General features: G+C 43.9%; 1 protein-coding gene across 11 annotated transcripts in view; it reads right to left on the bottom strand.

Moving 5' to 3' along the window:
* Window positions 1–14,303, bottom strand: part of fyna (FYN proto-oncogene, Src family tyrosine kinase a) — a 328,748-nt gene that overhangs the window by 56,640 nt on the left and 257,805 nt on the right. For all 11 annotated transcript variants that reach the window (XM_068027408.1, XM_068027430.1, XM_068027394.1 and 8 more), the window contains one exon: window positions 7,975–8,073. In XM_068027408.1, coding sequence (XP_067883509.1) covers window positions 7,975–8,073 — 99 coding nt within the window. The remainder of the gene's footprint in view (window positions 1–7,974; window positions 8,074–14,303) is intronic.

Below are 14,303 nucleotides of genomic sequence, written 5' to 3' on the forward strand. Positions count from 1 at the left end.
ATGGTAGATTACTGAAAATGATTTCAAAAATCCAAAATATTTTCCAACTGGAATGGGCTACAGTAGTGAGTTCCTTAGTAAATTAAAAAATTCAAAATCTTTCTAAGCATACCCTCGTGCCCAAATGTTCCAGCTTAATTTTTAATAGATAGGAAGAGACTTTTTCCCTTAGTGGAGGGATCAATAACCAGGGGGCACAGATTTAAGATAAGGGGCAGGAGGTTTAGAGGGGATTTGAGGAAATATTTTTTCACTCAGAGGGTGGTTGGAATCTGGAACATACTGCCTGAAGAGGTGGTGGAGGCAGGTACCCTCACAACATTTAAGTGGTATTTAGATGAGCACTTGAAACGCCATAGCATACAAGGCTACGGGCCAAGTGCTGGAAAATAGGATTAGAATAGATAGGTGCTTGATGGCTGGCACAGACACGATGGGCCGAAGGGCCTGTTTCTGTGCTGTATAACTATGAATCTATGACTCTAATTTTTGAAGCCTCTTTGAAGGCCTGCAAATGAGGGGAATTAGCAGAAACGCCCAATGGGGATTAATTCACAAGGCTAGTTTTGTGGGCAGGGGCTGCTTCCAGCACAATGTTTATAAAACTAGCGCAAATGATCGTGGAAACTCAAGTTACACTGAATGCAATTTGCACTTAAAATTCCATCACCTTTTGCACTGGTTACAATTATAGCATTCAACTTGTGCCACTAAAACTAGCACAACTGCATAGAAACCCCAGACCAAAATATTTTGTATTTTCTATATCTTGCTTATGCTTCGATGAAACAGGATTGTTCAGAAAGATTGTTGTTATTGGAACATTATCGAGGTGCATGCTATTGAAGTAACTGTTTAATTTGGCATGAGGAAAGCCTTCAAATCCATTCTAAATATTTATCCAGAAGTTCGAATAAAATGCCTGTAGAAATAAGCATCAAAACCACCATGTTCAACATCATGAGGTCTAATTCAAGGCACATGCAGCAAATGATTTTCTCGTTCATGAAAAGAAGTAGTTGGAAAAGACAAACTTAAGTTTTTAATTTACATTCAAAGTTCTTGCACCAGAGTCGCATTTTACCTGCTTTTGTCTAATCCAAAATGACTTTTGTAGTTCTCTAGCTGCAGGACCACAGAACATGAAATGAAAGAGTAACAGCTTTTGTGCTGTTCTTTCTCTATCCCCACAGACCCATTATCACCTTCCAGCTCCTCGCTTTTCCCTCTGCTGCTACTGCCAACCACTAGCAAGGGGGAAAGATAGAAGCCTAGGTAACTGGGACCTGGGGTTGTCATGGCTGAACTCTTGGATTGGGGATGGTGGATTAAGTCAGCAAATTTATGTGCAGAGATAACTTCTTGCCCATACATTTTTCAGATGGCAGGGTTGCAATTAAGGTTTTGGTCGCCTCTTGTAATTGCTCATTCCCCGACTCAGCTTTTGGATTTTGAGAGATTTAGGGAATGTGCAAAGTTCTTTCTGCTGGCATTGGCAAAAGGAGGACATAACAGGGGAAAAAAAAGCTTTACTTTGCAGTGACGAATTGGGATCCAACAATAAAGATGCAGCAATTTGAACTGAATTAATAATGTCCAGTCCACTTGGATTTTAGTTAACATTCATCACATTTACCTCAACTGTACAAGGTTAATGGAGGTGGCAGAGTCTGTCAATGACCATCATATTTTACAAAGACAGAGAATAAGAGAAGAGCTTTATTCAGGCAAGTCTCATCTTGAGATTTATTTGTAAATCTCAGCCCATCTGGTGCTGAAACACTCATCCATGCCTTTTGTCACCTCGAGAATACTCGAATATTTTCTGGCCAGCCTCCCATCATTCACCCTCTATAAATTTCAACTCATCCAAAACTTTGCTGCCAATCTCCTATCCTGCTTGCCTGTCACACCCTTCTTCACTGATCGACACTGGCTCCCACTCCATCAATGTCGCCAATCTTTGTTCTTAAATCCTTCAATGGTTTTGTCCCCCTCTATCTCTAACATTCTTCAGTGCTTACTTCCTCCCCTCCAAACCCTCAGTTCCTCCGACTCCAGTTTCTTGTTCATCACCCTTCCTCCGCCACCCACAGGGGCCCCTCCTAAATACACATGCAGTTTGGTGACGTAGATTCCACCCTTAAAGCCCTCTGTCGCTCAACCTCTCTCCTTGTTTAAGAGCCACCTTAAACCTCACCTCTTTGACCAAGCTTTCGGTCACCCCTTCTCATCTCTCCTTCCTAGGCTCGGCATGTGTTTTGCTTACACCTCGGTGAAGCGCCTTGGGGTACTTTTCTGCATTAAAGGCTCTGTATCAGTGCAAGTTATTGCTGATGCAATTTGTTCTTAAGCTGTGACTACAGCAGAGGCAGCAAATCTACAGAAACTCAGTGCAGAAAGTCAGGAGACTATCTCACAGCCCTCTTCAAATAGAAGCACTCTTTCGAACGGAGGGTGTGTGGGGCAGTCAGGGGATTAAAAAATAAACACTGGCTAGTCTGGCAGGTCAGTGGGTAGATTAAAGGAATCCTCAGGCCCCCTTCTTTCAGATAATTACAAAGAATTGTAAATGAACATTATCGAGGTTGTTTTGCACATTATTTGTCTGAATTGAAAATGATTTAGTTTAATTGGACAGTATTTGCAGCCTGTTGGTAATGGCTTGAGGAAACTCTTGCACCTGACTACATGCGCACAATGTCTGAATCAGTAGGGACACAGCCAGTGACCCAGTGTTGCTCCATCTTTGGCATGTATGCAACTCACTTTCTCTACAATGTAAGGTTCAGTCACCCTTCCAAGCCAGTCCCTCCCAAAGATGCATCAAAGCTTTCACTGCTAGATTTAAAAAAAGAAATTGCTCTAAGAGTACAGTGCAAGAGAAAAAGCCTACCAAAGGTAATCATAACCCTTTACAAGGTTAGCAGGAAAGGTCCTGTCTTTACCATGGTGCTGCATGGCAAGTTAAAAAGACACGTTTCCACTGATACTCATTTAATCTAAATTCCAGGAAACTGTTGTCTGTGAGTTAGCATCCCTCACGTCACATCACTGCTACTAAATGCAGCACCCTCATCCTGCCAAGAAAAGCTGGAATGCACAATGTTCAAATCTTGCTCCAAACATCGAGAGGTGATGCATGCAGAAGGTACAGGGGTAACTTATTGCCATCCTAAATTGGCCAGTACCCTAAACTCAGCAGGATTGAGAGCGTATGTTCAGATGGTGCCACGTTTCGGAGTCCAGGCGACATAGATAAACTGACTGCAGCTCCCAACGTATTCGTGTCTTGTACCAAAGCTCATCCATTACTCTCTCTGCAACACATGGGATAAGATCCACAGAGGATGTCTTGTCTGAATGTGCTGCCAAGTTACCTACTTAGAGGTGGAAATTCCCATGAGATAAGCATGAGTGTTAGTAAAAGACACACCATCACAGAGTGTGTAGTCAGTGATGCAGATGTAGATGTCAAGGGACCTTCAAGCCCTTAGTTAGATGCGGCTAAGGGACAGGCTCTTGCAGCTGAACTAGCTGTTAAATGTGTACACAGATGGCAAACTGCTAACAGTTGACGTTCACTACTGAATGTTAAATGTTTAAATAAAAACATAGGCAGGAGCCAGAGCTGCCGTTTTTAAAGGGCCTGTGCCATCCTCATAAAATGGATTTGACTTTACAAGGTCTGTAAACACAAGTGCATAATGTCACTACATCAGCAAATGTGGCTGTTGTTGATGCAGTTTCTCGTCACCCTTGTTGCCTCCTTTGACCTCCCAGAATTCCCGAGCCCCGAGAATCCAGTCTTAAAGGGTTAGAAGAGTTGGGAAAGTGACCCGCCTGCTGAGAGCAGCCCTTCCCCTAATTCGCCTCCGGGAAAACTGGAAGTGGGCTGGTTGGAGTTGGGTTTGGGATTTAAATTTCAAAAAAAATCTTTTCAAAGGCTCGCAGCCCCCTTGGGGGTTAAAATTCCCGCTTCCCCCACCTCCGCTGTAGTTCAGGAAGATCTTGCTGACATTCTATATGGTGTCACAAAAATGTGCTAGGTCAAATGATGATTTTAATCTACCAGCTGGAAACCTGAATATTAAACCTTGCAAGCTTCAAACTCTGTCTGCTGGCAGTGAGCATTGAGGCATATTCCCTGCTGCAGACTCTAGTGTTCAGTGGTTTAATTGATCTGTGTTTGATTATGCTAGTCTGTTCACGGATCGATGCTCACTGTGCTTAAAGACTTAAGCCTGATGGGGGAGCTAGAGAGTACAGAACTTTCTGAAAAGAACAGACAGAGACCCCTCTCGAAGGAATTCAGCCGCATTACCGTCCCCGGAGAACTACCAAATCAGCGTCCACATCTTCAAACTGGAAGCCTCAGATCCACCAGAGGAACGTCGCATGACCACCGAATTGAGCTTGAAACCAGCCAAGTCACCAACCTCCACAGACTGTATACCCCTTTATTTCTCTGGACTTTAATTTGACCGATCTATACATCCCCATTCTGTAACCTATTTGTGTCTGTATGTGTGTGTGTGAGTGAAAGTTGGAGTATATTTTATTATTTTACATAGATTGGTTTAAGTACAATAAAGTTAACCTCTTTCTTTGTTAAACTCGAGAAAACCAGTCAATTGGTTCTTTTACGATCATGGAGAATGAACAGTTAAACACTCACTGAATTGACAAGTATATCCTTTCCAAAAAGAAATAAACCTGTTGTGATCAAACAAGGAGAGTCATAGAGTTATACAGCACAGAAACAGGCCCTTTGGCCCATCGTGTCTGTGCTGGCCATCAAGCACCTATCTATTCTAATCCCATCTTCCAGCACATGGCCCATAGCCTTGTATGTTATGGCGTTTCAAACGCTCATCTAAATACTTCTTAAATGTTGTGAGGGTTCCTGTTAGGGAAAAGAGGAGAGCTCTTCAACCCCTCCTCACCTGATCGTAACAGAAATGTGGGGGCTTTACGTCCCGGATCAAACCCAAAGACAAATGGGAAATTGGAAGCAGAAAACCAAATTGATCCCTAGCAATAATTTAAAAAATAACTTCAATACAGGTTTTCTTGTGGTTTCCAGTGCTAGTGTATTAAAATGCTCACATTTGAGGCCAGTACTATCCCAGAACAGAGTGAGGTAACTTGGGACAGTTTAAAAGCCCTGTCAGTTGAAGAGTTAAGGAGTATAGCTAGGCATTTAGAGATAAATATCCATCCTAGGAAACCCACTTCTGCCACTGGGAGACTGCCTCCAAGCAGCTGGCCTATTCTCCAATGCCTCCGGGTGCCTAAAGGCCAACTGTAGGCTTTAAAAGACCTTTAAATGGCCTTAAACAGCTACCTGCCACTTATGGGTGGCTAGTGCTACACCCGCACCCTCCCCCGCTTATTTCGCCTCTAGGAAAATGGCCCGGGGTCAGCTGGTGCCAGCAAACCGGCATGCCAGCTGGCAGCGTAAAATTCTGCGCCTGCTCCCACCCAGGGCCTAAAAATTCAGCCCTGGGTCGGTGAGCAGGCTCTGTGCTAGTTAGGAAATAAAGGAACTGTGCTTCAAAGGTCGTGTTTAGTGTTATGGCAGGAATCATTTGATTCAAACCTCATTTTGATTTCAAGAATGCTAAAGTTTGGAATTACTGTAAGTCTGGAGTTTGTATGTTGCTCTCACTGGTTTTCTAATGAAGAAACTTGCTTAGTAGTGTCCAGCTGAACCATGGTCTATTGAGTGGTATTCCTCATGAGCAAAAGTGAGGTCACATGGTGGAACATGATGGACATGGAATACAATGACAAGGGCTTCCTGCTCCTCTCCTGGATCTTGCATATTTACCTTGTTATTCAGCACACTGATTCCCGGGAGGTGGGAGTGGGGGTGGGGGGTGAATTCCACTGCAGAATGGCTCTGTCCCAGAAGAGAATTAGCATGGAAACCCCCAAACATGTAACAACTGGACACAGATAGTATCTAACACATTACCTCCGAGACAAGGCCCGGCAGATTCAATCTGCCATATACTGTTACTGTTAATGAACAGTATCTTCACCTTGCAATGCAGCAAAGATTTTGTTCCAAAACCAACAGCCCCAACACAAGCAGCTGGTTCCTTCGATTTAGTGGAGTGCCAAGGCAATGTGTCAGGAATTTGCTTTTTGCTATCCATTGCAGATATTTTAATTTGCATATTATAAATGATTTAGTGCTGTCCTGGGAATATAGATCACTATCGAACAGTGATCTAACAAGATCATAGCTATTTCTTTTTCTTTAAAAAAACATCCAGTCGGCAGATGATGGCGAATCTCAGCTATTCCTTCGTAAGTGTGGAAACATCTCAAGTCATCATTTTACCAGTCACACAATTCCTGGAGCTCACTGGCTCTGCTGAGATACTCAGCTCTTGCAAAACAATGGTGAGCTTTTGCTTTTATTATTCTTAAAACCTATTCTTAAAATAGATGGCCCATCGAGCCTGTTCTGCCTTTTTTTAAAAATCCAAATTCCCTCCATCTTTTAATATTCTTGCTAAGTACTTAACTTCCCTTAGGCTGTACAGTAGTAGCCACATCACCTTTGTACTTACAAGTGATTATCATGGTCTTTTCAAGTCAAGCTCCAGGAGTTGCTGGACAGCACTCAAGACTGGGAACTCTGGCTACATTCTCCTCTTTGAAACACAGTGATGCTGTGACCAATCATGTAGTGCCCTTACTGCTTCTCCAATGAAGGTCAACAGACACAGCACAGATCAGGGGTCGAACACCCTGTATCTTTATTGATCTTTAAAGTCCAGTTCTACACGAGACGGTACGCTTAACCTCGGCACCAGGGAACTATGTGGACAGTAATGTCGGGAAGCCACCATGTTTACTTTCATGTAAGAATAATGCTGCATGACAAGGTAATGAATATACTATATAATTATATAGGTAATGATATATTTATATATGCACAGTAATCTAAATGTGCCAAGCTCAGTCAGCGATCGGCTACTAAAGAAAGAGGGCATTGTTTTAAAAAAAAAAACAGCTTGCTGCTCTCCAAGAGTTTCAGCAGTGTGCTTTAAAAAAAAAAGTCCTTCGGCAATTCATTGCTGTCTGTCAGACACATATGATGTTTAGAACAAAACACTAGAGTTTACTCCAAGACTGGAAAACTGATTCATCTTTCGAAGTTGTGCATCTTGCTCCGAGCAAAAAAACTGAATGCCCTGTATGTATCAAGTGATTGTCATTATTTTTAATTAATGAACTACTGGATGGAGGAGGGAGAAGAGAAGTTGTTTTGCTTTGAACCTCGAGGAAGCTTCCAGCATTGCTATGGAATGTTATGGATGTCATCGGTTAGATTTTATTGGTTTTACACTGTTTCAGTTGGATAAGACAAAAATAATACAGCCACCGTTGGCAATATCCATACTTTAAACAGGCCTGTCTTTTTTTTATAGGAGGCATTCACATGAACATCTGCATTAAATAGCATCCTGTGAAACTGTCAACAGGATTGGGGACCCAAGATTTAAGAGCAAATTCAGGCTTTAGCCACTTAAGCCTTACTGCACAAGTGGCGGCATTCAAATTCACTGAGGGAAGGGTTAATGAGAACATTAGCCTTTTTCTTTAAGAAACTTGCAAATGAAAATGCTGGGATGGATCAACATAAAAGGAACATTTTTCTTTTGCCAATTCAGCTCCATTAATATTAGAGTTGCCAACTCTGGTTGGGCGTATCCCTGGAGGTTTCATCACCGTCGAAACAACCCCTTTCCCATCCTGAATATTTTTATAACTAGGAAACATAAGGAATCCCATATTTAAAAAAAAAATTTAAACTGGCCCTATGATTTTTCTCCCTGGTTGCTTGCAGCAGTGTCCTGGAGATTAACCTTTACCCCCAGAGAGCCCAGGACAACCCTGGAGAGTTGACAGCTCGAAATGAATGTGCCCTTCATGTCAAAACAAATTAAAACTTACTCTTCTGCCTGGATGGAGTCGACTGGAGCCACGTAATTACTGGGAATGTATCCAGTTCCTCCGGACTGCAAGGATCGGGCTTCCCACCAATCCCCCTCTCTGCAAAAAGAGAGAAACGTCAGAACATTAAAAAAAACTCTGAAAGGAAGAACGCAGGGAAGAGGCAACATGGTGATTATTAATTGCAATAGGACTGCTGACAAATCTTTATTCAAATATGCAATTTGACCTGAAACGTAACACAATGGCGTCTCAGTGACCGCAGTGAATCTCAAACCCATCTGTCTTTACCTTGCAACTATTCTCAATTACGCGAGGATCTGTTCCTTGTAAAAAAGTCTGAGGTTCACTGCCTAATTTTAGAGGCACTGAATTTAGGATCATAATGACAAGGTAGTATCTTTGAAAATGTGAGTCATCTGTTCTGATGCAAGGTCAATGACCTGTAACGTTAACTCGGTTTCTCTCTCCACAGATGCTGCCTGACCTGCTGAGTATTTCCAACACTTTCTGTTTTTATTTCAGAATTCCAGCATCCGCAGTATTTTGCTTTTATTTATGCGAGTAATCTGTCGGGAAATCTGCACGATTGGGCCTAGACTTCCCAGTGCTGGCAGAGGTGCAGTGGACATGGGCTTCCACCCTGCCCTCTGACTGCAGCAGATTTCCTCGGATCAGCTCACTTACATAATCATCACCACAGTCCTCCAGGACACCAGACAGCAATTGGTCAGGCATGAACCTGGGAGTAGAAACTTGGACACCGCTACGGGATTTAAAAGCCTTCAGCAGCTTAAAGTGAAAGTGAAAGTAGAAAGAGCAAAGGAGAAGAGGGACGAAGTGACGGCAGCCAGAAAATTGGCAGGAAAGAGAGCTTGAACCAGAGTTACAGTAATGTACCACCAGTAATGGACCGGTAATCCACAAGCCTACTTTAATAATCCAAAGAACACGAGTTCAAATCCCACTGTGGCAGTTTGAGAATTTGTGGCTCGAGTTTGAAAAATATGGTATCCATAAAAGTGACCATAACGCTGTTGGATTGCCGAAAGAACCCAAATGATTGCTGAACGTCCTTTAGGGAAGGAAACATGCCATCCTTATCCGGCCTGGCCTATATGTGATGGCAGTCTCACACTCCAGGTTGACTCTCCGACGTGGCCTTGCAAGTCAGCTGCACCAAACCCGTGGCATTATGGGAGCTTCACGACATGACGAGAGTGGCTCCAGGTGACAGCTCCCCATCTCCCTCTCAGTTCAACTAGGGATGAGCAATAAATGCTGGCTTTGTCAGCCACGCCCATATTCCGAGAATACATAAAAACAAAAATAGCAGCGAGATGGAGGGCCTGTTGTGGGCAATGAAGGGAAGGTTGGCAGGTCTGTTTGGCACACAGGGCAAGAGACCATCTTGGGCATCAGTGAAGGCATAGTGGAGGGTCACAGCAGAAACAGTTGTGTCTCAACTCCAAAATCAGCAACACAGTGTGGGAAAAATTTAACAACTTGACCAAACTAGGCAAGGTAATCGAGTTACCCTCCCTATTAAAGCAGCACCTTGTATGTTGGCATATTGGCACAATCAAATATCTCTGTGTTGAATGTGATACCAGTAAAGACATTGTGCGGTCTCTACTGTGATCTGATAGAGAGATTGCTGGACTTGCTTTGGCCTCCTCTGACTCATTGGTGCCTCCCACCGTGGTTCTGCTGCTGGGCTGCAGACAGTGTGGGACTCCCATTCCCACATTGCTAAGATTATGCTCAAGGCACCAAGAAGTCCAATGAGCCGCAGCTTTTGAATGTTAAGTAGGTCCCCACCTGTCCATAAGTTGACTTGGTTCAATTGCAACCCCACCCTGTCACTTTGCAGCTGAGCAAGATCGGGTTAAACTATATCCACCATCCTACATCACCTCAGCAATTTTTAGAGTTTTTTACAGCTGAAAATAGCAATAGAAGAAAGTGGCCCCAGTATCTTCCTGACTCATTGAAGATCCCTTCGAGACGTACAAAATTTCTTCACTCGAGTGATTGTGCAGAATAGATCAGTGAAGTTGGAGAAAGGGAAAAAAATACCACTTATAAGATGCTGTGCATCACCATGGAGTGCCAGAGTGTTCTCCAGACTAACCAAAGTGGGCGGAGAAGACATTTTGAACAGCACACTTAAACTGTGTGGGTGGAAGCAGCACTTGTTAACTGCTTGGCAACCTGCACTTATAGACATCACCCATTTGAGGACATACACTGGTGAGGGGCTGCGGCACCCGAGTGAAACAAGGGTACAGGAGCTACCCTGAGATAAAATATTAATGCTGCCTATTCCTACGATTTATTTCAGGAGCAATCAATTAAAGGAACTAGGATATTTTATTTGGGCCATTCGTTACAAGCATTTGGGCTAAGACAGATAAAGAATATATGGATAAATTTGACTACGTTTTAGTCTTTTGGCTTTTACAAATCCATTTAAAAAAAAATTCACAAGTATATTTTAATCCATTTATAGACATTTTTGTCCCCACCTCACAAAACTGGAATTTGTCCACAAGTCCAGTTAATACTGAGATGAAAATTACAATACTCTACCAGGTTACAACTCCAGAGCTGCACACACTCTGAAGAGATGGGACAGCAAAGCATTGCGATAAATGCATTTAATCCTTTTCTTTAAAAAAAACTTTTCCTTTTTTGTTGAATTTATCTAATTTTATTTCAGTCTTTTCCCTGTTTAGAAGTAGTCCATTCGATTTTATTCCTCAATTATATTGCCCTTCCTAACTTGTTTTTTGCATGATTAGCCTCATCTATTTCTCCCTTCAATATCAGCTGACCCTGATTGGAGCCCCGTCCTCATTTAAATGCTTAATGATTTCCCTACTTAACCTATTCACATTTGGCCCAACCTTGCAGAATAGCTCTCAACTGTCCCAGAACTGGTTCCAATCCCTCTTCCTGATATCTCATTTTAACCCCTGTGTTGGCTTTTCTAATCATTCTGCCCTTCCCTATTCAAGCCCATGAGTGAGGAAGTAATGCTGAGATTACCACTTGAAAAGTCCTGCTCCTAAACTGGTTTCCTAATCTTGGAGGACGTCAGGTCCTTCTTTACTGAGATCATTGGCTCCCACATGGAGCACAATAACTGGCTACTCTCACCCTTCCGTTGCAAAGTTTTTTCCAGTCGATTCAGTATGTCACTAACCCTAGTTTCTGAGAGGAAAAAAGAATGCGGGACAGCCAGTCCGGACTGTGTTGCTGATCTTTTTCCATTACTTGAGCCATCTTGCATTTGGGAGTGCCATGGATATTTATTTGATAGCCCCGCCCAGAATCCTCATTCTGCCCACAGAAAGCTAGAGCTTCAAATCCGTCTGACACAAGTTGTTCCGGTACAGCTGTTGCAACCTACCATTCTTGCCTTTTCCCACCTTTCCTCCTCTGCCTGCTCCTGCTCCTTCATTGGTGCGAATATCGTCTCAAACTCTCTCTCCAAAAACTGATGTGTCTGATTGTCTCCATTTTCTTTTACAAGTTGAGCTTTTCAGCTCAACCATTGTGACTTGGTGACACTTCTGGCATGGTTCATATTGGTAGCTTCTGCTACAGTCTAAATTATATAGCATGTGAGCTAAAAACAGGCTTGGTGACTCCAGTGACAAAGGTTGTTCTTCAGTCATGGGAGCCGAAAGGATAGACTGATGCTGGTAGAGTGAAAAATGATGGAGGGAAAAAGGCGAGACAGAGCTAATGAGAGAGAGATACTAGAGGGAGACAGAAAGAGTGTGAGAGAGAGAGGTGCATGCGAGACAGAAAGGGAGGTGTGAGAGGGAAATATGAAACAGCGCAAGCATGAGAGAATTGAAAGAAAAAGTGAGAGTATCCAAGTAGATGGGAAAAACAATCAAGTTACTAGAAAAAAAACAATAGGAAAGAAAGGTCAGCTTTTTTTTTTATTCATTCATGGTATGTGGGCATCGCTGGCTCGGCCAGCATTTATTGTCCAACCCTAATAGCCCTTGAGAAGGTGGTGGTGAGCTGCCTTCTTGAACCGCTGCAGCCCATGAGGGGTAGGTACACCCACAGTGCTGTTAGGAAGGGAGTTCCAGGATTTTGACCCAGCGACAGCGAAGGAACGGCGATATAGTTCCAAGTCAGGATGGTGTGTGACTTGGAGGGAAACTTGCAGCTGGTGGTGTTCCCATGTATTTGCTGCCCTTGTCCTTCTAGGTAGTAGAGGTCGTGGGTTTAGAAACATAGAAAAATAGGAGCAGGAGTAGGCCATTTGGCCCTTTGAGCCTGCTCCATCAGTCAAAACGATCATGGCTGATCGTCCAAATTCAGTAACCTGTTCCCGTTTTCTCCCCCTCTCCCTTGATCCTATTATCCCTAAGAACTATATCTAATTCTTTCTTGAATATATTTAATGATTTGGCCTCAACTGCTTTCCGTGGTAGAGAGTTCCACAGGTTCACCACTCTCTGGGTGAAGAAGTCTCTCCTCATCTCAGTCCTGAATAGCTTACCCCATATCCTTAGACTGTGATCCCTGGTCCTAGACTCCCCCGCCATCAGGAACACCTTTCCTGCATTTAGTCTGTCCAGTCCTGTTAGAATTTTGTAGGTTTCCATGGAAGATGCTGTCGAAGGAGCATTGCTGCAGTGCATCTTTGAGATGGTACACACTGCTGCCACTGTGTGTCGGTAGTGGAAGGAGTGAATGTTTGTGGATGGGGTGCCAATCAAGTGGGCTGATTTGTCCTGGATGGTGTTGAGCTTCTTGAGTGTTGTTGGAACTGCACCCATCCAGGCAAGTGGAGAGTATTGCACCACACTCCTGACTTGTGCCTTGTAGATGGTGGACAGGCTGTGGAGAGTCAGGAGGTGAGTTACTCACTACAGGATTCCTAATCTCTGACCTGCTCTTGTAGCCACAGTATTTATATGACTACTCCAGTTTCTGGTCAATGGTTGCCCCTCGGATGTGGATAGTGGGAGATTCAGCGATGGTAATGCCATTGAATGTCAAGGGGAGATGGTTAGTTTCTCTCATATTGGAGATGGTCATTGCCTGGCACTTGTGTGGCATGGATGTTACTTGCCACTTATCAGCCCAAGCCTGGATATTGTCCAGGTCTTACTGCATTTCTATACGGACTGCTTCAGTACCTGAGTCGTCGCGAATGGTGTTGAACATTGCACAATCATCAGCGAACATCCTCACTTCTGACCTTATGATTGAAGGAAGGTCATTGATGAAGCAGCTGAAGATGGTTGGGCCTAGGACGCAACCCTAAGGAACTCCTGCAGTGATGTCCTGGAGCTCAGATGATTGACCTCCAACAACCACAACCATCTTCCTTTACACAAGGTACGACTCCAACCAGTGGAGAATTTTCCCCGATTCCCATTGACTCCAGTTTTGCTAGGGCTCCTTGATGTCATACTCAGTCAAATGTTGCCTGATGTCAAGGGCCGTCACTCTCACCTCACCTTGAGTTCAGCTCTTTTGTCTGTGCTTGAACCTCCTGTAATGAGGTCAGGAGCTGAGTGGCCCTGGCAGAACCCAAACTGTCACTGAGCAGGTTATTGCTAAGCAAGTGGCGCTTGATAGAACTGTCGATGACATCTTCCATCACTTTACTGATGATCGAGAGTAGGCTGATGGGGTGGTAATTGTTTGGGTTGGACTTGTCCTGCTTTTTGTGTGCAGGACATACCCGGGCAATTTTCTACATTGCCGGGTAGATGCCAGTGTTGTAGCTGTACTGGAACAGCTTGGCTAGGGGCGCGGCTAATTCTGGAGCACAGGTCTTCAGTACTATTGTCAGGGCCCAAAGCCTTTGCAGTATCCAGTATCTTCAGATGTTTAGATTAGATTAAAGATTAGAGATACAGCATTGAAACAGGCCCTTCGGCCCACCGAGTCTGTGCCGACCATCAACCACCCATTTATACTAATCCTACACTAATCCCATATTCCTACCAAACATCCCCACCTGTCCCTATATTTCCCTACCACCTACCTATACTAGTGACAATTTATAACGGCCAATTTACCTACCAATCTGCAAGTCTTTTGGCTTGTGGGAGGAAACCGGAGCACCCGGAGAAAACCCACGCAGACACAGGGAGAACTTGCAAACTCTGGGCAGTACCCAGAATCGAACCCGGGTCCCTGGAGCTGTGAGGCTGCAGTGCTAACCGCTGCGCCACTGTGCCGCCCTGTGTTGCTTGATATCACGTGGAGTGAATCGAATTGGCTGAAGACTGGCATCTGTGCTGGGGACCTCAGGCGGAGGCTGAGATGGATCATCATCCAGGGGC

Source organism: Heterodontus francisci, chromosome 3 (assembly GCF_036365525.1).
Source record: "Heterodontus francisci isolate sHetFra1 chromosome 3, sHetFra1.hap1, whole genome shotgun sequence".
Lineage (NCBI taxonomy): Eukaryota > Metazoa > Chordata > Chondrichthyes > Heterodontiformes > Heterodontidae > Heterodontus > Heterodontus francisci.